The sequence below is a fragment of the Rhipicephalus sanguineus genome, chromosome 5 (assembly GCF_013339695.2).
Source record: "Rhipicephalus sanguineus isolate Rsan-2018 chromosome 5, BIME_Rsan_1.4, whole genome shotgun sequence".
Classification (NCBI taxonomy): Eukaryota; Metazoa; Arthropoda; class Arachnida; order Ixodida; family Ixodidae; genus Rhipicephalus; species Rhipicephalus sanguineus.
In genome coordinates this window covers 116184912-116209457 of record NC_051180.1, presented here as the reverse complement: position 1 = coordinate 116209457, position 24546 = coordinate 116184912, and the positions used below count along the sequence as shown (strand labels likewise).

Below are 24546 nucleotides of genomic sequence, written 5' to 3'. Positions count from 1 at the left end.
TGCAGTACACTATATAGTACATGATCATACAATCAACATGCATAAATGCATCGTAACGATCTATGTCTTATGGGCACTGCATTTGACTGAAGGCCTCGACTATTCGAGAAAAACACCTATTTTCATTAATTTTTGGAAAAACACCCCCTCCCTCAAAACCAGGCCCGTAGCCAGGGGGGGGGGCTATCCCCCCCCCCCCTACCCCATTTGGCTACGGGCCTGGTTGTCACCGTGTGGGTTTGTAGCATTCGAAGGTTGACTGACAATTTACCACGTGCTAGTGTTTTGTACCGCCACTGAGCGGCGCTTCCCTCGTAAAAATTACTTTAGTGTGGAACACGCGAACGCGCGCGGCTTTGACTCCGGCGCGCAGGCGCCAGCTGTGAGCTGAAACGAGGTCGATGCACCGAGGAGAGAGAGGCACGCCGTGTGTGTGTACGGCCGAAGACGCTTCCACATTTGCTGCAGATGGGAGTGTGTGTCCGTGCCGCACTCGAAATTACTCTTAACGGGCGTGTTATATATAGGTCTAACAATGGACTGCAATGTGTACATATACGATATACGTAGGTGTCACACAAGGAGTCCTAAGAAGAATAACAAACGAGTTAGCCATAGTCGATTATGGATCGTATGTTCTCCCCATGCCCCACGTGCGTTATATTATACGTGTTTGTTTGGCAAGAGTTAGCACGGAGACAATCGAAAAATTCATGCTGAATATGAAGACAGATGCGTGCGGAACTGCGTCAGTCCTTTATATATCCTCGCTACACTTTTCTAGAGGGTGATTCCACGAGAGATCGAACATGCCTGTCCGGTCGCAATTTTTGTTTTGCCTTGCTTTTTTATATGTTATGTGGGCACATTCAAAGTGCACGGAACCGAAAATTTTATTTCCAAGAAACGCTCCCAGCGCGTCAAAAAAATATTTGAAGATGGCGGCGCGGGCCTCTTGTTTTTGCTCACTGCAATGTTTTCGGATTTCACGGCCGAATTTAGCGCGAACTATAAACGATGTGTCGAAAATTCTTTTTGCTGGTTTTAATACGCATTACTTTGAATTACATCCATGCTTTTTTTATGTTGTCCTCAAAAAGAAGAAAATGTGAAAAAATGGCAAACACGGCCGAAATCAAAAAAGGGTCCTAAGTTTGAGGCGCCTTGGCGCCTTTGCTATAACAAACAGAAACTTGAAAACAATGTCAAATATAGAAAAGAGCCTTTGCAACTATTATACGGAAGATAATTTTCCTACAGGCAGCGCAAAAAAAGAAAAAAAATAGTTAAAGAAGCGAGTTTTTCAAAAAAGTACATTTTCAAAAAATAAAAAAAAAAAAAAAAACTCCGGTCTCAATTTTGACGACAATTTTTTATCGAAGAGCGCTTACGTCAGTGAACACACGGTTTGAATATCATATGTCCTCATTTGCTTTGTTTACGAGATATAACTGGCCAAAATGACCATTGCAGTGTGTGCTCACTTCAGTGCGACTGATGGTTGTTATCAGCTTGCATTGTGCGTAAATCTCAGTTTTAATTATTCTGCTGCAGCAAAATCTTGCTCTGGTGGCTTTTCGTCAAGAAAAATGTGTTCTCAGATTTTATTTGCTTCTAGCGTGTGCGAAAGTGGGCTGCTGCCGCCTTCTAAAGGGTGATTCCACGAGAGATCGAACATGCCTGTCCGGTCGATATTTTTGTTTTGCTTGGGTTTTTATATGTTATGTGGGCACATTAAAAGTGCACGGAACTGAAAATTTTATTTCCAAGAAACGCTCCCAGCGTGCCAAAAAAATATTTGAAGGTGGCGGCGCGGACCTCCTGTTTTTGTTCACTGCAATGTTTTCGGATTTCGCGGCCGAATTTAACGCGAGCTATAAATGATGTGTCGAAAATTTTTTTGTTGGTTTTAATACGCATTACTGTGTCCATGCTTTTTTATGCCGCCCTCAAAAGGAAAAAAATGTGAAAAAAAGTGGCAAACCCGGTCCAAATCAACAAAGTTTGCTAAGTTTGTTGCACCTTGGCGCCTTTCCTATTTCACACAGAAACTTCAAAACAGTGTCAAGTATTTCAAGGAGCCTATGCAACATTTACGCGGAAGATCGTTTTCCGACAGGCAGCGCAAAATAAGAAGAAAATAGTTAAAGAAGCGAGCTTTTTCAAAAAAGTACATTTTCAAAAAATAAAAAAAAACTCAGGCCTCAATTTTGACGACATTTTTTTATCGAAGAGCGCTTATGTCAGTGAAAACACCATGTTAATATGTATGTCCTCATTTGCTTTGTTCATGAGATTTAACGGGCCAAAATTACCCTTGCTGTGTGCGCTAGTGCGATTGATAGTTGTCATCAGCTTGCGTCGCACGTAAATCTAGTTTTAATTATTTTCCCGCAGTAAAACATTGCTCTGGTGTCCTGTCGTCAAGAAAAATGTATTCTCAAACTTTAATTGTGTCTAGCGTGTGCGGGGGTGGACTGCTGCCGCTCTCTAAAGGCCTAACGCGTACGCAGTTTGCAGCTTATTACCTCAACTTACCCCGCCAGTATTCGCTAATCAGAAGCACGCGAGACACCGCGAACACATGGTTTATGTCACTTTGTCAAAACTCTCCTTGCACACAGAATAAAGCATCTGTATGCAGCGAAGGCCAACTTAATCTGCAACTAAATGCCACAATCAGCAGGCGCGCTGTTATGCAGTCGTTTTCTCACTGCCTGCTTGCTTCCCTTCCATTACGTGCATTGTACGCTCCAACCATCTTCCCCATTCGACGCACACTGTGCCTAAACAACATTTGTAAAAAGTTAGCTCAATCATTTCCGAGCCGTTTATTTCACTTCCCGCTATCACATGTTTTCGGCGTCGCAGATAACGTCTTCCTGTATCATCTCGACCTTTTACCTCAGCGTTTCAACAGCCAGAAAACGTGCGGTGCGGCATGATTAAGCCATGAGTAGCCGAAGCTGCCCAGTTGATGATGTTTTGTTGCCACTTTACTAAAGTGTTTTCCCACGTCGAGGACAGCAGAGGTCATTGGTGGCGCCAGACGGACATTACCCTTAGTTTTGACAATGAGTGTGGCCTACAAATTAATTATTACAGCCCAAAGTGGTTAGACACCCTTAGTCATAAAATGTTAAACCGTGAGCTGTTCTGGAAACGCATTCATGACAGCTGCGCAGATGTGAGATAATTTGTGCGGCGCCGTTCAGTATAAATGTTTCGGCTTGCTCTAGGTCTAGCGGTTCACTACACGCGATGCCCGCGGCCCATGGCTAGGTCCTATTATTCTGGGCTGATTATTTACGTGTTCACAAAAAGAAGATTGCTGAGGAAAATTCTCGTTGCGCAAATTTTCTTTCTTTGCTCTTTTTGTTGCTAACTACCTCTAGAAGACTGTCATAGGCTGAGGATCTTCGCGACACCTGCGATGTCTGCTTGCATTGCTTTACGCTCGTCAAGGAAAACCTGTATACATCTAACCGCGATGAGGTAGACCAGGCATTTCTTCAGGAAGAAGAAGCGATTGATATCTTGAACAGGCGCGCCCATCTTTCCTCTGATGATTGTAGGCGAGGTGGTAGGCTGCAAACTGTTTACACGTTAGCCATTTAGAGGGCGGCAGCAGCCCACTTTCGCACACGCTAGAAGCAAATAAAATCTGAGAACACATCTTTCTTGACGAAAAGTCACCAGAGCAAGATTTTGCTGCAGCAGAATAATTAAAACTGAGATTTACACACAATGCAAGCTGATAACAACCATCAGTCGCACTGAAGTGAGCACACATTGCAAGGGTCATTTTGGCCGGTTATATCTCGTAAACAAAGCAAATGAGGACATATGATATTAAAACCGTGTGTTCACTGACATAAGCGCTCTTCGATAAAAAATTGTCGTCAAAATTGAGACCGGAGTTTTTTTTTTATTTTATTTTTTGAAAACGTAGTTTTTTGAAAAAACTCGCTTCTTTAACTATTTTTTTCTTTTTTTGCGCTGCCTGTAAGAAAATTATCTTCCGTATAATAGTTGCAAAGGCTCTTTTCTATATTTGACATTGTTTTCAAGTTTGTGTTTGTTATAGCAAAGGCGCCAAGGCGCCTCAAACTTAGGACCCCTTCTTGATTTCAGCCGTGTTTGCCATTTTTTCACATTTTCTTCTTTTTGAGGACAACATAAAAAAAGCATGGATGTAATTCAAAGTAATGCGTATTAAAACCAGCAAAAAGAATTTTCGACACATCGTTTATAGTTCGCGCTAAATTCGGCCGTGAAATCCGAAAACATTGCAGTGAGCAAAAACAGGAGGCCCGCGCCGCCACCTTCAAATATTTTTTTGGCGCGCTGGGAGTGTTTCTTGGAAATAAAATTTTCGGTTCCGTGCACTTTGAATGTGTCCACATAACATATAAAAAATCCAGGCAAAACAAAAATTGTGACCGGACAGGCATGTTCGATCTCTCGTGGAATCACCCTAGAGCGAAAAATGGCCCTAATTTGAGGTATATGAGCCCTTGTGCCGTCAAAAAAAAAAAAGGGGGGGGGGGCTTACACTCGCAGTGTACCTATATTTCCTTAATATTTTCAACATTGGTGGCGATGCGGCCTCTACTCCTTCCTCTGAGTGCTCGGTGCACGCGTCTCGCGTGTTGCGGGATTGAAGGACCCGCGGCAAGAGTGCGACGTGTGCATCTTGCCGAGAGGACGTGCGCAGAACTTCCTCTTTCATATATACGCTCAGTGCCTGTGAGTCACAGCGAGCGCCGCGCGTACAGTAAGTACCTCCACTGCCACGGCGCGAGTATTGCTCCGGATGTTTCCGCGCTCGTTTCCTCGCGCCTTGGCAGTGCAGGCATACGCATTCGAGAAACGGGCGGCGGGATGTATGCTCCTCCTGCACTTAGCGCATGCAGCTGTGCCTCCGAAGCGGGTATCCCCCAAAAGCGCCATGAAAGCGGTCGTCATTGTGTGATTATAAAACGAAGCGCGGACAGGAGTTTCGACCTTTTAGTGCAGGGGTCTCGAACACGCGGCCTGCCCGCACATGGCTGTCTGCGATCGTCCCATATTTTTTTATTTCTTAATAAGTTTGTTCATGAGCTACACGGACGCGACTGGTCTCGAACACGTTTTTCGTAAGCCATCCTATGCGGTCACCATGTGTTGAAACATAACCGTGGAACAAAAGCTGTGAAAACTATATAATTCAGAATCGGCGTCCACATTTCAGTCATTATGGAGATCAGTATCGTTGTTTCTCAAATCCTGGCGCCAAATCCCCTTCAGGAATGATTCATATATGAGATATGGGGGAAGGCCTTTTCTCAAATAAGAACGTTAGCTATTTCGTTCAATTCACCGCATGCATGGTCAGCGAAAACTGGAGCAACTGTGGTTCAGAAAGAGAATTAAACTTTATTTCAGAACCAGGCGCGCGTTGTCTTCACCCAGAGGTGGGCGACCTCCTTATTCCAGGTAGCCATGGCTTGCAGCCGACGCGCGGGCCGTATACGCAAAAACGTATGCTCTCACTACATTGACGTTCGTAGAGGTGGTCTAGTGATTACGGCTGCTTGACTGCTGACCAGAAGGTCGCGGGGTCGAATCCCGGCCGCGGTGGCCTCATTTCGACGGAGGAGAAAATTCTCGAGGCCCGTGTGCTTAGATCTATCTGCACATTAAAGAACCCCAAGTGATCGAAATATCCCAAGCCCTCCACTACGGCGTGCCTCATAACCATATCGTGGTTTTGGCGCGTAAAACCCAAACAGATATTCTTATTATTAGCAGTGGTCGGAACGAATGACGGACATGTCTCGGAATGGATCCAAGTACCCCTATTGTCCAAGCGTTGGCTCCAGCACAGATACATTGCTTGTTTTACTACACGTTTGATGGATCCTATATTGGGATTAGAGAGGCAAGCTTTTATGATATCGGCAGTCGAAAATGCGGCGTAGATAGCGAGAACTGCCTGTGTACTTCGGTACAAGCTTGGCCAGGTATGTGTATGCGCGTGTACTACAGCCCTTCTCGTCCTCGACGTTCGTGCGGCGGCGGCGCCTTTGTTTCGAGCACGTCGCTCAGCCCTGGCCTTGTCACGGGAGGACCGAGCGCGCCAGCGGATACGCCGCACGCGCGCCTCGTTCTGCCGAGGCTTGTCAAAGTGATGGCCGCCGTTGAAAAGGGTGTGGTGGCTGGCGAACGCCGTATACGTGCACGATTCCTTTGCCCTACGCGCCCCCTATTCTTTCCCTTCTGTGTTTTATGACTGGCAGGACGTGTCCGCGACTTGACAAATGTTAGGGGCTAACCGGAGGATCATCATCCGGAAGCACCTTTTATATGCAGTCCGTGCAAGTATTCAAGAGGGTATAACATTTCTGGCGAGCCCGCAAGCTCTGTCTTAGTCAGGTAGCGCGGACCATAGCGTATTATGATTAAAGGAGGTGTGAATGCAAACTATTTTTCCTCAGTGCTCGTCTCGTTTGCACTATTGTCAAGATTGTCTGTCTGAATGAACGCTGTCAGTGCCGAAGTGGCTTCAAGGTGGACCACGCGTGCGAAGTCGGTGGACATCCTGCGGATCCTTGCATCCGCTAAAAGCGTGTGTAGGGGAGACGAGGAGAGTTACATGCATGCGAACTCTTCCAAATTTTCTGTAAACTTGGCTCATTTGGGTGCGTTCTACGATTTTGCTACTGTTGCGTCAGATTTCACGAAAACTGAAGCCTGGTCGTCAAAAAGATTGAATGGTGCTAAAAGAAGAGCCGGAAAACCCGTGGAAGTCCTCTGATGACGAAAAGGCATGAAGGTGATACTTGCTTCGAGAAAGTTTATTCAGAAAAGTTGCTAAAAGCAAACGAAATCGGCGACAGCAAGGTAACACAATTTTTGTGTGCCTACTTGGCTAATTAGAGTAAAACAATAAATATTCTGCAGCTTGGTTGACTTTATATAGTGCTAAGCGATACATTTCGACTCATTGCCATTTTAAGTACGCACAATATCCGATTGCAGGAAATCGTTTTTGCTTTACTGTGATACCCCGTTGACGTCCTGCGCTCCCGTCGCATGCGTGCTTTCTTCCCAAGCGTGTTTTAACTGAACAGAGTGCGTTTATCATCGAGTTATCTGCGAGCTTTCTGGGAGATACTTGAGACATTTCAAGGCGGGCTTCCTTGAACAAACCGTACAAGCAGTTCGAACGGTGGATAAGACACTTTGTCAACTTCGCGCTTGTCAGGGTGGAGATTGTTTTTTCTCGTCGACATAGAATACTAACGAACGAAAAACACGGACGGAGCAGGATACCGCATGCATGCATGGTCAGTGGAAACTGGAGCCTCCGCGGTTTATGCGCCGAACAGTCTGTGGGCGCGAAATCGGGGTAATAAGTACTAACACTCATAAATGCACGAAGCGCCACTTTATGCAAGCGCACGTGCACGCGAGAATAGGAGAACAAGTTGAGGAGAAAGACGCTGGAACAGGTTCGTGCAGAAACCGAAAGCACCCCTCCCCCTCCACACCTTTCTTTTTCTTTTTTTTTTAATGGATGGTGAAAATATTCGCTTTGGCAATGGAGGCTACTTTTTATTTTCTTTATTTTTTTGCGTACAAAAGGCGCATCGGCCTTCAACTAAATCTGATTTGGTTCTACAATTAATTCGTCGCTCTTTGTTTTGTTATGTTTTTTTTTTATATACACTAAGAAAAAAAGTCATTTGACTCTTTTTTTTTTTTTTATTCCTTACTTGCCACGTACACGACACGTGAACTCTCTTTGGAGATCATTAGACTCTCGTCGTAGAGTGGTGTGACCAAAAAGGGAGTTCGCGTGTCTCTTTAAAGAGAGTCATGTACGTGGCGAGTCAGGACTCGCCGAAAAAAGTCACATATACTGCATGTTTATTCTTTTTTTTTTTCTTTAGAGTGTAGCTGCGCTAGAGTATTGTTATGCCTCCCGGACAACCGCCGTTCACTATCTCGTACAGTATTCCAACTGCCTTTCCGACGGTGACCTGTACCGTGAAGACCCGCTTATATTAAATACGGACATGAACTTAAAAATTGACGGTCTCTTCAGCGAACGCTATAAGGAGAGATAGAATTAAGCTTTATCTTAGAACCAGGCGCGCGTTGTCTTCGCCCAGAGGTGAGTGACCTCATTATTCCAGGTAGCCATGGCTCGCAGCCGACGCCCGGGCCGTATGCAAACAATGTATGCCCTCACTAGGCATTGACGTTTTTACCCGCCGAGGTGGTATAGTGGTTATGGTTGCTTGACTGCTGACCAGAAGGTCGCGGGATCGAATCCCGGCCGCGGTCCTTATTTCGATAGAGGCGAAATGCTAGAGGCCCATGTGCTTAGATTTAGGTGCACGTTAAGGAACCCCAGGTGGTAGAAATTTCCGGAGCCCTCCACTACGGCGTCTCTCGTAATGACATCGTCGTTTTGGGGCGTCAAACCCCTACAATTAATTAACTAGAGTGTTAAACATGCAGTGCTCGCTGCATGTGAGTAGCTACGGATATATGCCAGTTCACAACCGTTCACAAATTGCGCAGAGGGAGGTGGGTGGGGAAGGGGGGGGGGGAGGTTGCGCCGTGAAATATCGTAATATGTTTTTTTTTTTTTTTCTTTAACGGTACGCGCTTTCCCAACATCTGCGCGCACCGGAATGATGTCTGCGGAGAGGCGCGTGCGCAGACGCAACGCCGCGAACCTGTCGTTATCCAGGACGGCGCACTGCCACATTTTTATGTAGCGGCCGTGGCACTGCACAGCTCATCGTGACATGCGCTGTGCACAGCTGCGACATGTCGGAGTAGCGTTCGTGTCGCTCATTGCATGCGGACATGCAGCGTTGCTGTGCACTGCGAGGCGTCATCCGCGAGTTTTCTCGCAGCGCGTACTGATGACGCGGGGGCGCGCAATTCCAGCAGCGGTCCTTGAACCGTTACGTGAGCTTGTTGTTGCGCCCACTTACTGAAATGCTTGGATCTTTCTTATTTTCTTTTTTGCTCACCGCCGAGCGTTTACGTAAAATTGAAAAAAAAAAGAAAAGTCTAGCTAGTTCCACGTCGTGAAAGGCGTCGGACAGCGATGCTGCTGCCCATTTCATTCCCTTTACTTCAGTCATTTCTGTGTTGTTTCTTTATTTAAGCTAATTGAGTGAGTTCTTTAGTTCCATTCGACGGCCCTGGTCGGCGTGCGTTAACCGAGACTCTTCCCTCTTTCTCTGAAGTCTTTTTTTTTTTCCTGTCATCCCTGTCTACCTTCTACCATTTCAGGGGCAGCAGCTAGCTCCCCTCTCAATCCACTGTTCGAATCGCCCTCCTTACGTAAGCTTCATCACCTGACCCCCTTCCCTTTGCTCCTCTCTTCAGACACCCTCCTCTCCACCCTGATCACGTGACTTTTTTTAGCGTGACCACGCCATCAACGAAGTCCGCATAGACTGTATAAATCCATTTTTCTAAGGGAGCTTCGCTGTAAAAAAAAAGAAAAAAAAAAGGTGGCGTTATCTGACAAGCATTCGGACGCATATAGCAGCTCCTCGTCTGCCCGTTGTTTCCTGTCGCAATGAAGACGGAAGCATTACAGAGGGGGCGAATGAGAGGAGACCGCGGGCACTGTATGTTTTATAGCGCACAGGCTATATGGCAAGTTGCCATATAGGAAGCGGCCGAGCCGTATACGCTTTATGGAAGCCGCATTGTAAAGCGATCGTGGTGAAAACTCACCGCGGGGAGCGAGCAGACAACGGAGCAGACAAAGTCTGCAGACAACGGTACAAGCGAAATCAACATACACCACATCCCTGCTGCGTGGATTACTAGCCGCGATCTGCAGCATTAGTTTAACACACTTCGAGGATGCACTATGTCATAAAACGTGCAGCAAACAATACAGCCTTGATGCGTGCTGTACAAAATGTCAGCTAACGTTGCCATTTGAAAGGCGGCATTTCCCACATCTCACTCCTCAAAGGGATTTGGCGTAAGGATTCGAACAACATACCGATACCGATCTTCTGAATGACTAAAATCTGGACGCCAATTATAAAATAAGGTTTTGTTTCATGATTATGTTCTAACATGCTAACCGCATGGAGTGCCTCAAGAAAAAAAAAATGTTTGAGACCGGTCATGTCTGTCTAGATAACTATAATATACTTAAGAGAATAATGAAATGTGGGACGAAGACAGTCGTGTGCGAGCCGGGCTACGAGCCAAAGGTCCGCTGGCCGCGCATGAGTCCCCTTTACGTCACCGTGACTAACCGGAACGCCATTCCTCCATGGGAACGCCGTCCGCCTGCCGTATATGTGACGTCAGAAAATCTAAGCGCAGGCCTTGAAGCATGGAGGAAGGAAGGAAAAGAAAGCTGTTTTTGTTGGTTTATGTCCTGTCCTCGGGAGAAAGTGTAGCAGCGACGAGGCGGTGTTCCGGTGTGACCCGCCGCGGGAAAGCGGCCGTGCCGAGCAAAATCCTTTCGTCGGCATCCGCGCTCGTCACGCTTGTGAGACTCTCTCCGGCCACTTCCGCGATTTTTGAACGCCGCGCTTTCCCCGACTGCACACACCGCTTGGCTGCAGCTTTCCTTCTCAATAACGTCGCGCTCGAAGTGTAGTGCATACTTCGAAGTCCGGAAGCACTTGTACGCGTGTATTATCGTACGTATACGTAGGCAGGATGACCGCTTTGTTTATAAGCGTGGAATGCAGGGGGGGATGGGAAATATCTCGCGGATAACACACTTCTTGTTGCGCGTATTGTACACACAGCTTGCACAGCTATTGCTGCTTGTACTGTATATCTTTCGGTAGTTGTGTTTATTCATCGTACCTTGCAGGTGTATTAAAGGACATTGAGAAAGAGGGTTAACGTGATAACAAAATACAATGAGGGACAATAACTGTCAAAATAAAAATGATACAAGTGAATGTATTTCTACACGGCCGAATGAATGAAGAAAAACATTCCAAAATGAGAGCTGAAAACGACGGAAACGCACGGGAAGAAACGGACGCCGTTTAGCAACTGACCTTATTAAATTTCAGTTGTGAGACAGCGTTCGTTTTGTGGTCGTTGTCTCTGTGTTCACTTGTTTTCCGCGCTGGTTCTGTGTGTATGCATCAATTCTATTTCGCCCAGCTTACTGTAGTAAACAGATGCAATATTAGTTACGGTGTACGAAAATGTCAAATTGCGTTAAAATGACTACGCAGTGCAAAAACACGGGTAGTGTATGAAAAAAAAAACGCGAAATATATGTAGGTGGTACAATGGTTAACAATGCAGCTGCGTGTCGCGAAGGCCCAAGGAAATGCAATTAGCTGCTCGATTTCGATACCTCTGTTATCTCGAGTTTACGGCCGCGTGATGTCCCACTGCACGAGCTAGTAGAAATGATTTGAGACGGAACTGTTCTCGCACGTATACACAAACACACGAAGATTAGTGTAGGTACGTCCGCATCGGTGAGAGTGAAGGATGCGACCTTGCACGTGCGTAAACGTATTGCGGGATACACTGACACGCACAAGAAATTAAGCGCTGGTAACGCCTTCCTGTGACGCTGACGTCAGTCATAGCACAAGTGCATTCTTAAAGGGCCCCTCACCAGGTTTGACAATTTTGAGCTGACGAGCGCAATGCATGCACAGGGCGTTCACGATTACGTCTGCCAAAATTTGCAACGCTACGCGCCACGTAAATGGGTTAGATTTGAAGCTGAACGCCGCTTGCCCTTCTTCTCGCGGCCGCGCGCCCAGAGAATGAGGGGATGACGTACATGAGAGAATGGCCCTACGTAGATGGAAGTGCTGTGACGTCGCTCCTCTACGTAGACGAGTGTGCTCTGACGTCGCTAACAGTAGCACGTGACACTGCGATAATTATTTGACACGACGTGTTGTTGGTGTAATTTGTTGCTTGAATGGATAAATAAAACTTGAGAGCAATAATAAAACACACAAACGGAATGTGTGCGTTTTCTGTTTTAATTTTTACTGCGAATCGCAGCGAGATTCGAGACTAATCTACCTCCCTTTCGCACGCGTTCGTGTTCTCGCGCTTTGCGCATCGTGCAGACGCCACCCTTTACAACGAAACTAATTTTCTACCGCGTTCCAGCGCTCATTAGGCTCATTTATCCTCCCGCGCCTAACTAGATGTTCATGCGGCACACCGCTAGTCTCGCGTCCGTAAAAATGTTGCAGCTTTCGTGCTCAGTAATAGGTTGAAAAGCCAAGTGATCGGCGAGGGTGCATTCGGTATAGCTTGCAGAGATGAAGCTCAAAGAACGCCGCCACAACACCGCTCGCGTCTCGGGGGCTCGGGCTGGTTCGGGCACGTCATGCGCTCGTGACATTTTGTGCGCATGACGTGTTCATGCGTATGCGTTATGTGATCCTCCTGCTCGCGTGCCGAAGAGGGCAGGGAAGGGATTTGGCTTGCGAAGGCTACGCGGGGCGAGCGGCAAGGGTTTGCAGCTCGCCTCCTCGCATCATGGTTTCGCGCCGCTACAAATTATTGTTTTTCTCTGCTTCTAACCGACCGATTAGAAATATTCTTGTGGCATACTGCTCTTAATTGGGCTCGCAACAACTTGCAATGTCTAACTAAAATTCGTTAGGTCACCTGGTGAGGGGCCCTTTAAAAAAAACATAGTTGATCCCTCCGTCATAGGAATCAGAATAACACGAAAGTAAAACGTGCCCTTATAGAAGTAACTGAATGTTTACTGTACATTTATATGAGAGAGTTTGCACAATGTATATTGATGTCTGGCAGCTATAGCACCGTTTAACGTGGATGCACCCACTTTGATGCCTGGTGGTAGAGTCTGTGACCGTGGCGCAGTGGATAGCGCGCCCGGCTTCTGTTGTTGCGGACCGAGCGGTCGTGGGTTCGGTGCCCGTTGACGGAACTTTTTTTCTTTGCCATCTAATCGTGTACATTTTTTCGACGTCATTTCCGTGACGGAAATGCGTCAGTGAAGTCTTGGTGGACCCCGGCTTAAAACACTTTCGTGTTTAAAAAAATGCGCTACGAGGAACAAGGACGTTACACTCCATGTACTGCAGACACTATTTACGCGGCAATTAAAAGTGTCATTCAACCTCTGGGCATAGTGACTGGTATCGCATTCCAGTCTGTCGGCTATTCAGTTTTCTTCTTTGTGCTGAAGATATGTTGGGAATTCCACTTTGTCCTATAGGTAAGCTTAGGTGTTTACCTTTTGTCGTGAGGCAATGTATACAGCTTTAGCAGTTCTAATACGAAGTTTTCACACGTAGCATCCAGGCGGTTTTCGAGAGGTTGAAGTATTTACTCATGTCTGTTTGCGAAATAATATAAGCGTGAGTTTGCGCATGTAGTGCGTATGCAAAGCGCCTAGGGGCAGGCCCGTAGCCAGGGGGGAGGGGGGGGTAGCCCCCCCCCCCCCCCGAAATACAGGTGAAGTAGTTGTTTTTGCCAAAAATAAATAATTAAAATAATTGTTTTTCTCAAATAGTCAAGGTTTTCAGCAAGTGCCTCCCCCCCCCCTCAAAAAAAAAAAAAAATCCTGGCTACGGGCCTGCCTAGGGGTTAGTGATTTTCGTAGCACAGATAGTGGAAGTTTGGGTGGGTCGGTTGCTACACAGCGGTCTACTTTGATGGTGCTGCAGCGCGCACAAAATGCCTGCCTTGTTTTTCCTTTGCTGTGCGTATGCGCATATGGACGCCGTCGAAACTATAAAGGCAGCGACCATGCTGTGCGCATACCTATCTAAATGTTGCAGCTGTTATCTCTCGTGTTATCTACCTATTTCAGAGGGGCCGCAGCTGCAATAATTTTCGTTACACGCTGCATACTTGCTTAATGTCATCATTGTGCATACGAGAAACACGTGATAGTGTGTGCGTATCTATCGGGGGGGTGGGGGTGCAAGGGGGCGCTAGTCCCCCCCCCCCCACTTTCGATAAGGGTCACGATAAGGGTCACAACAGGGCAATCACGTAAATATATGAAATTTTATAACGTATCTGTTACGCTTCTGCTGTGAAAGAAACTGTTGATGGGATAGTTGCTAGTTTATTTTCGCATAAAATTAATCGACGTATTTTTGGTTGTGTAAATGTGTGTGTGTGAACGTGCCATTATTGCGCTGGATTAGTTTTATACGAAAATTCTGCTGTGAAGATCGTCTTCCGTGTCTCACGGGCGTGCACTGTAGTCTCCCTGTGGTGTGGGCCGCCTATGCGATGCTCTCGCGCCCTACGCTCCAACATTGCAGAGGAGGCTACCGCTGAACAGAGGCTCCGTGACGTTAGAGCAGTCTGTCACGCTTTTATTCTGTTCTGCCTGACCTGAAGAGTACATCACCGGCGACATAAATTTGAACGGGAACCAGCGAACGTTTTATGGATGATATTCATAAACGTTCTTCCTGTTGCAGGAAATTAATTTTTTTTTCTTCGAAAACAAATAGTACCGCCGCTGCTCTATATCCGCAGTTGCTGCGTGTAAACGAGTGTGCATAAGTGTTTTAGCTGGGCAGCCGCGAGAGCTAAACAGGGTATTTCCGCTTTACTCTCCTATTGACCTGCTTCTTCTTGCTGATCATATGGTGGCTTGCAACGATCGCGACGGCTTGCAACAAGGTCAAAAATAAGGCAGTCGACGATCACTGTGGGAAGCCCAGCTTTCAAGCTTATACCTCGCAATTTAATCTACCGTACCAGGGAGATGGTCAGGTCCATGGTTTCGTGGACTAAGACTGCCCACCTGTGAAGGCTTTTGCCTGCTCCTAATAATCATTTCTTTCTCTCCCCGTAAAAAATAGCACAAACGGCTGAACATCGTTTGCAACTGAATATATTTATTATACGCATATGAGTCCATCTCACCAACTGCTATAAGTATCCGCTGCCAAAGTGATCGGCGGGCAGCCTTCTTGAATTCCGTTGAGTGTGAGGCATTGCCCGGCTACTCTGAAAAAGTTTAGGTATTGTTCAGCATAATAATGCGTTGTTTAGTATGCGCACGACATTTTCACGCCGCGAGTTTTGGCAGGTTTGTGACATCGTGTAACAAGCAGGCGATTTTATGACAAACCGAAACTTTTTGACCATGCAATAGCGAAGAACCAATGGGCATAAATGTGCAGTATTGAGAAGAATTTATTATTTTATGTTTTACGCAGTCGTGAATAAGTGCTCATTACGCGATGGGTTGTTTTCGCGGCATTTGTTGGATCGCGTTACGAGCAGGTGCTGCGGGCATGACCCAGAATATTAAGACCAAGACCATTCATAACCAGCTAACGGAAGGGGGGGGGGGATTTTGCAACGTATCGTCACATCTTACGATCATGCCAGTCAACCTATCTGTGCGGCTGTGAAAAATTATTTCGATGACCTAGGCTAGATGCTAGTGATATTGACCTGATATTTCATGCGAATCCAGCGCCTCGCTTTTTTTAGCGATGTAATTATTTTTACGGTTGTTAGAGTCGTGACACGTTTAGGTATTCTTCTTTATCTTCTAACTGTAGCTTCGAAGATACCGCATTTGTCGTGCGCCACTATAGTTCTATGAATGCCCCGACTCCTATCGCAACTTCACGCGCCGGATATTTGCGGAGCATTTTGGTCACTAAGATGAGGCCCTGTAGCCTACGGTATCGAGAAGTTACGAGATCGGGACGCTCCTTTGATTAAATTTAAATGGAAACAAACACGGCGTAACATGATTGGAAGGCTGAATGAGCTCCGTACAGAACGTATACATTTCGCGGTTGTCAGCTTGTACAGTTTTACGACCCAAGATTTTACTCGCTTTTCTCAAGAGGGCAAGGCTGGCCATTTATATACCACGGGGCCCGGGCCTTGAGTGGGCATTTATCCCTCGTGGCATTCGTGCTTTTGCATGCAGGGAAAAAAAAAAAAAACTAAATGCGCGGCCGATGAGGGCCAGCTATATAGCTCCGATCCGCAAGAACATATATAATTTCGCACTTGTCAGCTTGTACAGTTTATAACCGTGGTTTTAGTTCTTTTTCTCTATTACGCTGTGGGCTTTCAGTGGGCACTTAATCCTCTTGGCGTTATTGTCTTTGCAATAGAGAAACGAGACGTGCGGCCGATGTGGGCGAGCTAGGTAGCTCCGAGGATCTTTATTGGTCGGCGATTATATGAGCGGTCGCTTACCAGTAATAATAATACCAATAAAACGATTACTGTGTGCAGTCCACCCGCGCCGTGTAGACGTGGACGAAGAAGTGCAGTGTTCGGTGCGCGCGCGCAGCCGTGCCTCCTCGTGTGGCGCATAGCTGGCACCATGTCGCAGGAGGAGGATGGCAAGGAACAGCGCTCCTCGTCGGAAGACGGTGCGTACGCTGCGTGGGGTCTTTCCTCGTGTTTTGTAGCCGCAGAGGTCGTTTAATTCCTTGCGCGCTCTCTTGCCCATCGCTTTTAGTAATGTCGAGCCCACCCGCGGTTCCATTGAGGCGATCGACAATGGTCTCGAAGGTTCCTAGGCACACGTCTAGAGTCACCGCATACGGCTCCTTTAGGAGCCGTTTAGAGTTACTTCTTTAGGAGCCGCGTACAGTAACTCTAGTGAAATCGTAAAACATAATGGCGTACGTTGACGTGACGTGTGTTAACGTCGTCGAGGCTTCCGTTTTGTTGTACAGCCGGCGCAGTGAAAACACTCGCTTCACCTTGATCTGTTTTATCTGCAGGAGCGTAGTGGAAGCTGCGAGTCGTACAACGACGTGGCGTACGCTGACGTCGCCTGAACACTTCCTGTAGTTTCGTAATTTCTTGGAGTTAACGCTGATGTATCGTATTGCTCTGTCGCGCGCCTTGATTTGGTTGCAGAAACCAGCCATCGGTTCAGGTGAAACGAGCACCATAGCGTTCGGTATGCCCGTATCACATATGCTTGCTGCTAGTGTCAGTTCGTCATCAGCTCCGGCCCCGTCGATTGGTGATAACTGGTGTCAAAATATGCTCGGTGTAATTGGGGGTTCGATAGTAAAATAATGTAAGAGAAGTTTACACTCTTTGGGGTGTCTTCTTGTTCCGCAGCGATAAGTGTTATATCTGGCTTGCTTGCCTGTGCTTTCTTGAAAACTCTACGCTCACCACTTTCCGATCAAGAATGCCATGTCACGCCGATAGCGTACACGCTGTTCGGGATCCCAAAGTACCGGGCGCACGGCATTTAACCGAGATATGGCATGTATAAGGTGTACGTGATCGTCGTGGGACACAAAGACGTCCCAAAGGACTCGTTACATGCTTCTGTGTACATGAGTGTACACAACACGATCGTGGGAACGATCTGCTGCACCTGTATCGGTGCACCGCGTGTTCTTCCACTGTTTTAGGGTTAAAGGCCGTCTCACATTTTCTGCGAAACGCTGGGACGACAAAGAGAAAAATCGCCGCATTTGCAGGTGTTGCTATGCGATTCCGATTTTGTCGCGAGCGTTCCCCACAGTCGTGAAAACGAGCCGCGGCTGCCGTAGCGCGGCAGGGGGTCGCCCGCCGCACCAACTACTCTCCCCTGCCGTGCTCGGTTTTTTTTTTTCCTCGAGTACTTCAAAGGGAGCAGGTCGCGCGCGCATGATGGCGGAGCGAGTATTTTATACTCGTGGCGCGCTCGTAAGCGTGCAGTCCAAATCTGCGAGGTCTTTTGAAAACTCGTAAACCCCTTTTTTAGGCGAGATGTGCTGAAATTGCCTTTCTCTTAACGCTTTTATTTTGTTTTATTAGAGTCCGGCGGCTAAAAGGCATGCATATTTGACCGTGTGTCGAGATTGTTGCATGCCAAAACACGATCGCAGCAAATCCGTCCGACGATAGTCTTCACTATTGGGTGCTGACCCCAATAGTAGGACATAAGTAGGGGCAGAAACGTTGATTTGGCTGCAAGTAGCTACCGTATTTACTCGAATCTAGGCCGGCCCCGATTCTAAGCCGACCCCCGAAATTCGCAAGGCCAAAAAAAAGAAACTTGATCATTCTACTCGAATCTAAGCCAACCCCCCCCCCCCTCACTTTCGCACATCGTTTTATCGAAAAAAAAAAATCGGCTTAAATTCGAGTAAATACGGTAATCAGTGAGGCGGTAAGGAGATAAGTACTTGTACATTTCGAACATATCTGTGATACGTTTTGACATATACGTTTTGTTAACATATATGATACACTTTAACATATACTTGATACGTTGAAGTACTTAATTGTGTGCATTAACACGTCATACCAGAGTGCCATAAAGCTTCATTTAGAAAATGCTTGCTGGTGATTTGCAATCTTGGAACAACAAGTTGTCATGTGTTCAAGCAATGGTTCGTGACACAATGTCACAGATCGAATGCCCCAACATGAGGTGGCACCAGATTCCTTCAGTCCTTTTGTGGTACTAAGTTGACCACAGCATTTGTCATGCGGGCAGGTGCTACACAAATTTGATAAACCAGGAAGTGTGTATGTTCAATTTTCTAATGCAATCTCCAAGGGCGTAGCCAGAAATTTTTTTCGGGGGGGGGGGGGGGCACCTCCCTGATCAGAAGTGGGGGTTGGGCAGGCAGATGTGATCGAGTGTCATTTTGAGCTCTGTATGCCATGGCAATGTGGTAGTCAGTTTGTTTAGTAGGCTCTGTCTTTCAAAAATTGCACACTTATTGTCTTCCTACAACTCAGGTGAACCTAAACCTAGAAAAAGCATTTAAAAACACATTTTGCATTCTGAACTGCTGACAACGCAACTGGTGCTGTTGCTGCTATTGTATTGCGGTGGTTTAGCGCTAGTTGTACACCCCAAGTACGAAGTTAAGTACTCAGCGGTGAGGCCCTGCTACAGAGGTATGTTGTGGGTCTAGCCATGACATTTTTCTCGAACAATAAGCTAAGAAACATTTACGTTCTAGCTCTGCCCTTAAACTTATAAATGTGTAAACGAACTCAAGTGGGTGTGCTTTGAACCATTGCAGTGGCGGCGGCCACAGAGCCAGCAGAGGAAGTGCCGCAGCAGCAGCGCAGAAGAAGCGGCAGCAAGCGTGTGGCCTGCGAGGAGCTGGCCTACAACAGGATGGGTGACATCTGGGTCCAGTGCTTCGCGTGCTGCGTCACTGAGCAGCCCGCTCCGGTGAGACTGGCTCGTGAATTTTGTACTGCCAGTGTTCCTTTGCGATGTTGCAGCATAGCCATAGGCGTGCGCACAGGGGAGGCAGCCGCCCCCCCTAATCACCTAACAGGGGGGGGGGGGGGGCGTGCGCAAAGTCTGTGCCGTACATTGACCCTTCTGGTCACCTAAGAGGGGGGGGGGGGCGCTAAATATGCCCCAAACATTGACTTAGTAGGGTGGGGGGGGGGGGGCGCTGCGATGAACCTTTGCCCCCCCTAATGGGGAACCCTGCGCACGCCTATGAGCATAGCTCTCTGTATGCGATTTGAATTGCCTCCTAAAACAGTACTGGCCTGGCATGTGCGACTGGTCATTTTTTCCTTGGTGAAAACGAAGGCTGAAACTGTTTTAAACCATAAAAAAAAAGGGGGGCAGAATGTCTTATATAATTATTACACTTGTTCTGGGGATGGGCGAATAGTGAATTTGAGGTTCGAAGCGAATCCGAAGCGAATAGTGATTTGGTCGAATAATTTCGAATCGTATAGTTCGTATAGTATTTACCACACATTATTAAGAAAAATGAGCATTTTCGTCATGACCCTCGCACAATGTTTTTAAGAATTGGAACTAGGTATGAGTGAATCTCACTTTTTTGGTTTGAAATGAAGTGGAAGAAACCTTGTATGGGGGAGGGGGGGTATCAATGAGAAGAAGTACTAGAGAAGGAAAGGCAGGGAGGGAGGTTAACCAGTTTAGGAAAACCGGTTTGCTACCCTACACACGGGAACAGGGTGGGGGAGATTTAAAGAAAGAGAGGAAAGAGAGAGAGACATAACACAGCACACACAAAGTCAGTCACAGTCCGTCACTTTTGCGTGGTGTGCGACATTACGGTCACAGCCGCTTGTCCAAGTCCGCTTCTCTTAAAAACCTCAGAAGTGCCTTCGTCGCCTTCAGCTGCGATGTCTTCTGTCGACAACATGCAAGAATAGTTTCAATAGACGTTTGTCTATTGAAACTATTTGTCTCTTTGCAACGACAGGCATCAAGATTTTAATAGCAGTAGGGTGCAATACGTTACAATTTAAAAATGACTATACTTAGCGCATATAAGCCCGTATAAAACGCTTTTAAACTTTAAAAAATGTGTATGCGCATCTAACCTTGAAGTGTGGCTTCGCGGCAGTCGCAGGTTTCCCCTGGACGGGTTGTTTCACGGCACCGCAAACAGACGTTGCAGTGAAACCACCTTTACAGGGGGTTATGCGTGGTCAAATGTATATTCGTTCATTTCGAATACTTCGAAATTTCGAATAATCTAAATTCGTATCGAAGCGAATTCGAATACTGTAATATTCGTTCGAATATTCGAAACGCCCGAATATTCGCCCATCCCTAGTTTCTATTGTTTTTGTTTTAGTAACCATGAAATGGTTTTGTGATTATCCCACTGGCTCACTATGCTTATGCATTCGTTTTAGCTGCCACACGTAAAGTGCAGCACAAACAAACATGCGCAGCACTTGTTTTTCCTGCGAACTGTGTAATCATTCTTGGCCCTTAATGCTACAAATGCACCAAGGAATCTTGCTTTGTGTCACGACATGTTACTCTCAATGCCAGGTCTGGCTTTTCAAGAGCAACTTTAGCACCAGTTTAATTTGCCTTACATGTTCATTGCCATTTCTTACACCAAGATGGCTTGTAATAGATTCTACATGTGAAAAATTTTGTAGCTGCTCCTTCAAATGTTGATACTGGGTGGTCGATGGTATACACAGCCACAAGTGCAAATAGTAAAACATTGGACCATTGGATTGCAATCAAATAAAGGTGTTGCATATTTGATGATTTTCTTTCTTTTGTCAGTTGGTAGACTTTATCTTCCATTATTTCTTGCATCAAATATGGTTTTATTTTTATATATTGCTCATTACCTTCTTGCTTTTTGTTCTTCTTTTGCTTTCCTTGCTTGTTTTATTTCAGTCAGACATTGGACATGCACATTATTGTCTTATTATATAGAATGTGGATTGAAAGTGGCCTTGAGGGGCAATGTCTTGAAAAGTTGCTTCAGTTTTACTTGCCCATCCATTATCCTTAGTTCAGTGAGCGATAGTCCTCTAAAATTTTATGATATTCAAATGAAATTCATTAAGTTATCTTGTCTTTTTAGCTACGGGGACAGTACCGATCATGGTGTCGACTGACTGGGGTGTACACGGGATGTTGCTCAGAAACAACTGGAGAACTGTTGCTGATGCTCTGCTTCAGTGCCAGTAATGTCCATTCTGTTGTTTTGGGTGCCCTTTGCAGAAACGGCGGCGGCGAATCGACCGCACCATGATTGGAAACCCAACAAACTTCCAGCATACGGCTCATGTGGCTCTGGGGACATGAATGTTCATGTAAGTGGTTGAAGCTGGTGCTATAAAAGATAACATGCTGCACCACTGTTGACAAGGCGTTATTGAAGCATCACTTAAGCCAAAATTTTCGTTTGGGACTTTTAGCTTTAACGAGCAGGTCCTCTCTCCAATATTCAAGATATTTAGTCGCAAATGCCTTAAAGTAGCATCGTAATTAATACTACATCATTGTGATCAAGTTTGGCATCACTTCAAATGCCCAGCCCAGGATCGTAAGAAACTAGCATCCCACCACATGGAGCACCATAAGAACACTGCAGCTTGAAAATAAGGGTCATCAACAGCACACTTCTTGAATTGGAGCCCTTGCGTGTGGGAAGGATGAAATTATGCGAGTGCTGCACTACTGGCCAGGATGTCACACACCAGGCATGTCTTTCTGCCGCAATTTTGTGCCTTTTCAAAAAGAAAATTCCTTGTCAGGAATTTTCCTTGTCAGAATTGAAGTCAGCTCTTTGTAAATCCTTATTAGCTTTTGGATCTGGGGAAAATGTGATTGACCACAGAACTTTGGCATGAGGCCCCAGAAAATGTGAAACCAAGACGGGCTGCGCTGCTGCATGTGTGGCTGCGCCATTCAGGGTTACATTGCTGCGGTGTCCGTGAATGGCAGACAGCGAGCAAATACAGTACATGTTGGTATATATGCATACCTGCCAAGTCTCCCGGATTACCGGGAGACTCCCGGATTTTGAACGTTTCTCCCGGTGTACGGGCCATAGGAAAATCTCCCGGAAGTCCAGTTTGCCCCGCGCGTCCAGTGCATTGCGCGCCCGTGCGTACGGTGACGCGAGGTGGACGTTTCGCGTACAGATGCACTACACGCAATTAAAAATTGGTCCTAAATGTGTTATAGGTTATACAGCCGTTAATATTTCGTAGATGATGCGTTTATGTACACACAAATCTATCCCACAAGTTATCTCGCCTTCAAAATTTGTGTCACTACTGCTTTAAGTGGAGAGCCAGCACTTAAAAGGGTAGCCGTTACCGATGTCTGTCGAGATAGCGTGTTCGCCAGCGCTTGCGGCCGTCCCCGTCTCAACGGCGCCTTTATGGTCCCTTGCCCGACGAAAAAACTGGTAAGCAAGCGACGAAAGCCTCGCACGCGGAGCGAGTTATCGCATGTGCCCTTCGCGCGACGGTGCGGCGGGTCGTTTCATCTCTGCTTCAACCGCGTTGTCCCTAGCGCTAGCGCGCATTTACTCGCACGTGAAACAGACGATGCGTAAGCGATTTTATCGGTTTGGACTCTGACAGATCAGCGGCGACAGCAAAATCCTGCTGACAGTGTCCATATAATTGCTATCGCAGTACTCCCCCCCGTTGAGTAGTCCCCGGATTCCGTTTCTCCAAACTTGGCAGGTATGTATATGTATGCATATGTTGTAGTATTTAGAAGTAGAAATGGCAGCTTGTGTAGAACCTGTGTAACAGAAAAGCGCGATGACTGTGAGAACAGATGATGCGTTTGGAAGCAAGGTGAAGATGCTGTTCCGCCATGTCTGACACCTGGCACACTCGCCGATGGTAGAGTTTGTTTGCGAGGCAAGGAGGGTGAAAAAAAATGGCAGGAAGCCAATGCTCTGTACAGCGGTCAACACACATCTAGAACGACAGAGCGTCGTGCTCGGAACATCTGCAGTACGAAATGGGCCACATCTGAGCATGCCTGCCTTGCAGTTTCCATCCTTGTTTATCGCTGCGGCTGCAATAACTGCTTTGCCGTCAGAAGTGCTGGCAACTGTATAGTGCTGAAAAAAAGAGTGCAATCTCCCGGATCTTTTACACTGTGAAACTTATTCTCGGTTCGTGGTGTCATATACTGACAACGGTTTGCCTAGTTTTTTTTTTTTTTTGTGCTGTTTTTTTTTGTTGTTTTTGCGATAAAACTGTCTGAGCGCTTTCGACAGCAAAAGCTGTTGTTGCATTCGTGGGTGATAAACAAGGATCAAAAATGCAATTGAGGCGTGTCGTGGCGACAACCATGCTCAGATGTGGTTTATTTACGGAATGCAGATTGTCGCTCATGCAAGTTATGAGCATGACGCTATATCGTTCCAGATGAGTTTGACCACGTACACAGCAGGCTTCCTGCATTTTTTTACCCTCCTTTACTCGTCTTTTGTCCGTTTTCCGCGCTCCCAGTTCACTGATCGAGTAGGAATACGAGATTCCCGTAACATTCTCATTAAAAAGTGCAGACTACGTTATTATCAGCGCACGGTGTTAAGCGGCCGAACAGTGCAACATGTTTTGTGATCTTTTTGCCCCCCTTTTTCAAATGTTGCATGTGCATTTTTGTGGAACAATGGCTGGCAGACTGCACACATTTTTGTGTATTGGCGGGGTCTTGTCGAACTGGAATACTGTGCTGTTCTGCTGTCTTAACAGGAAGCATTGTGAACTCCTGTAGCTATCTGTGCTCCGGTGTGAAATCTTAGACTGCAACTATGGTAAGCAGTACGTGCCAAGAGCGCTTTCATCGGGTTTGAACTCGCTAGAACATCCATTTACTTGTGCTCGCAGCTCAACGCACTCCAGAACCAGATGGCCTCCAAGGGTGGTTACGAGTACGCGCTTCCAGTGAATGTGTCAATCCCAGTGGTGGATGTTCAGCAGTGACCGCGTGTGTGTGGGGGGGGCCGTTGTACCTCCTCAGCCCGAGACATGGCGTGTGTGTTGCCCCGATGGTGTGACGGCGGCGGACTCGCCAGACGGCGGCCACTTGTGATGATGCCAGATGGACCAAAGGCCTCGCGCTCCCCTCCTCAAAACCCCGGCCCTCCACCCTCTTTTTCCTTTTAGCTGTCGCAACCTGAACCAGTGCGGGTGGCAGCACTGAGCACCGACTGGGCTGTGTATCTTTTTCTTTTAATAGGAGCACCGGCGCAGGGACTGTACGATTTGTACGTGCACAGTTTGTGCATCCCAGCCACGTGAAGCTGGACAAAAAAAAAAGCTAAATTCTTT

General features: G+C 46.7%; 1 protein-coding gene across 1 annotated transcript; it reads left to right on the top strand.

Annotated features, from left to right (window-relative positions):
- The first annotated feature begins 16254 nt into the window (after positions 1-16254).
- Positions 16255-24344, top strand: LOC119394170 (CDC42 small effector protein 2-like). The gene is given in 5 exon segments (XM_037661427.2): positions 16255-16388; positions 19008-19162; positions 21461-21524; positions 21527-21552; positions 24103-24344. Coding segments are annotated over 5 exon segments (390 nt in total). The 5' UTR covers positions 16255-16339; the 3' UTR covers positions 24199-24344.
- The last annotated feature ends 202 nt before the right edge of the window (positions 24345-24546 follow it).